Genomic DNA, 2440 nt, shown 5'->3' with positions numbered 1-2440 from the left:
GGAGGGGGTGGAGCCAGTGGGAGGGCGGAGCCAGCGAGAGGGCGGAGCCTGCCAGCAGCTGGGGCAGAAGGTAGGGACAGGGCCCTACAGGGAGTCCCTGTGCCCCCCACGGCCCCCTTGCAGCTCCGTAGGCTCCAGCCACGCCTGGTGCCAGCAGCCTCCTGCTCCATCTCCGCTGGCCCCACCGCAGCAGAGGGGTGGATGGGCCGGTGGTCACCTCCCGCTGCCCATGCTCGCCCTCGGGGACTCTCCCCCGAGAAGGTCCTCAGCAATGCTTTCCTCCCAAGTCCTTGAGCTGGGACGATCCCGGTTTCCTCTGCCCCATGCCCTGCAGTTCGCCCTACCTTATCGCGCACTTAGACCTTGGAGCGAGCACAGGCAGCCCAGCCCAGAGGAGAGGGACAGGTAAGGTGCCAGCAGGGACAGGGGAGCCTTCTCCTGCAGCATTTTGGGGTGTGTTGTTCTCCAGAGCCCCTCTCTGCTCTGTCCCGGTTGCTTTGGCTCCATCCTGGTGGGTTTCTGGGCTCCGTTCCTCCATCCCAGCTGTTCCCCCTCTTTCTGGCCCCGCTACCCCCACCCCATGCTTTGGAAACTGAGAAATCAAGTCAAACCCAGCCCACTGCTCCTCAAGAACAAAACCCCGTTGGACGTGTCCCACCTAGCATGGTGCATGGTCCCCGGGGAGCAGAGGGATGTGCCAGGTTGCTCCATCCCCCAGCTTGGGGGGCTGGCTGTGCTGGGGAAGGGGGTCCCCCCGCCCTGCTGGGCCAACTCCACTCACTGCAGGGGCAGAAGGGAATGGGGTGGCTTTGTCCACTGGCCGGTCAGCTGCATCACCCAGCCCACGCTCTAGGATTTTACCCCACGGTCAAGTCTGGACGCCCTCGCCTGACCCAAGGCGAGTGGCATTTCCTTATCAGCAGGGCGGTGCTCAGAGCCTCCGCTCAGGATGAGTCCCCACGCGGGGCTGGTGAGCCGCCTGCGGGCAGCCTGGCTCTCGGGGAAGACGTGGCCCACGGAGCACTGCGCGGCCCAGCTGGAGGCCCTGGGACGCTTCCTGGATGAGAAGAAGCAGGACATCGTGGAGGCCACTGCCTTGGACATGGCCAGGGCGGCTGGTGAGGAGCGCTTCCCTTTCCCTTCCTTGACTTTCCCCCACCTCTTTCCTTCATTTATAAAACCATCTGTATCTCGACCCGAGTTGTTTTGGCTCTTTTTTCCGAGTCTCTCCCCATCCCGCTGTGGGGTAGTGGCAAATGGCTGGCTGTGTGCTCGGTTGCTGGCCAGGGTCAGCCCACTCCACCAGCGGAGCAGCAGCCTTTTTTGCTGTTACCTTCAGCTTAGCCTTTGGGGATGCCCCTTGCGGGGGGAACCACACAGCAACTCCCTCTGGCTGCAGAGAAATGGGATTAATTAGCTCTGGGGAAGCCTTCACTGAGAGCAATCGGGGCCCTTGTAACCATCTCCACCTCTGGAGCTGCATCTGGTGTAGCTGAAGCTCTTGAGATACCGAATCCATGTCTTCAACCACAACCTTCTACCGTGTCCCGGGAACCTGCTGGCATGGGGTGGCACGGGGCCAGGCAGCATGCTGCGATGCCAGTGGCATGATGGAGGGGTGGCTGTGCCACCCATCCTTGCAACTGCAAGGCCATGGTGTGTCCCTGGGGTGTCTGCCCCAGCAGAGACGGTCACATCCTGCTATGGCTGCCAGGAGACTCCGTGCTGACCTCTGTGAGGACAGCCATCGTGGGGTGGCCATGGGGCTGTGCCCGCAGCAGTGGCCATGATGACCTCCTGTGTGTCCCCAGCCACCCTTTGAAGCGGAGCTCTCTGAGATCTCCATTTGCAGGAGGGAGCTCAACCACACGCTCAACAGCCTGGGCACCTGGATGAAGGACGAACACGTGGAGAAGAACTGGGTATGGTGCAGTGGCTGGCCAGGGACACGCAGGATGCGTGCCATCCTTCCCTCCGCAGGCGACACAGATGGACTCAGTCTTCATCCGCAAGGACCTGTATGGGTGGTGCTCATCGTCGGGCCCTGGAACTACCCCATTAACCGCCTCTTGGTGCCCCTCATCGGGGCCATCGCTGCCGGTGAGCATGGACCTGTAGGGGTGTTGCTCATCGTCGGGCCCTGGAACTCCCCCATTAACCGCCTCTTGGTGCCCCTCATCGGGGCCATCGCTGCCGGTGAGGCTGGGCTGTGTCCCTGCCATGTCAGGGGGTACCAGAACCTCATTGGGGGGTGTCCTGTGTTCTCCCTGGGGTGAGAATGGGGGGATGGTGGTGGGGCTGCACTGTGGGCAAGTCTCCTGCTCCCCACGAGCGAGGTCCTTACCAGGAGGGAGCTCCTACCCTGCAGGTAACTGCATTGTCATGAAACTCTCCGAAATCTGCAGGAACGTGGAGAGGTCAGTGGCTGAGACGTTGCCCA

The 2440-nt window shown here is 62.3% G+C and overlaps 1 protein-coding gene across 1 annotated transcript in view; it reads left to right on the top strand.

Annotated features, from left to right (window-relative positions):
* The first annotated feature begins 949 nt into the window (after positions 1 to 949).
* LOC104074148 (aldehyde dehydrogenase family 3 member B1-like) overlaps positions 950 to 2440 on the top strand; it is a 2774-nt gene continuing 1283 nt past the window's right edge. Inside the window, 5 exon segments of the mRNA XM_009574178.1 lie at positions 950 to 1111; positions 1812 to 1922; positions 1981 to 2023; positions 2026 to 2100; positions 2369 to 2440. The exon segment at positions 2369 to 2440 is cut by the window's right edge and continues 3 nt beyond it. Coding sequence (XP_009572473.1) covers positions 950 to 1111; positions 1812 to 1922; positions 1981 to 2023; positions 2026 to 2100; positions 2369 to 2440 — 463 coding nt within the window.

The sequence above is a fragment of the Fulmarus glacialis genome, unplaced genomic scaffold (genome assembly GCF_000690835.1).
Source record: "Fulmarus glacialis isolate BGI_N327 unplaced genomic scaffold, ASM69083v1 scaffold5573, whole genome shotgun sequence".
Lineage (NCBI taxonomy): Eukaryota > Metazoa > Chordata > Aves > Procellariiformes > Procellariidae > Fulmarus > Fulmarus glacialis.
The sequence above is the reverse complement of the archived record's forward strand: the minus strand, read 5'-3'. Positions and strand labels throughout refer to the sequence as shown.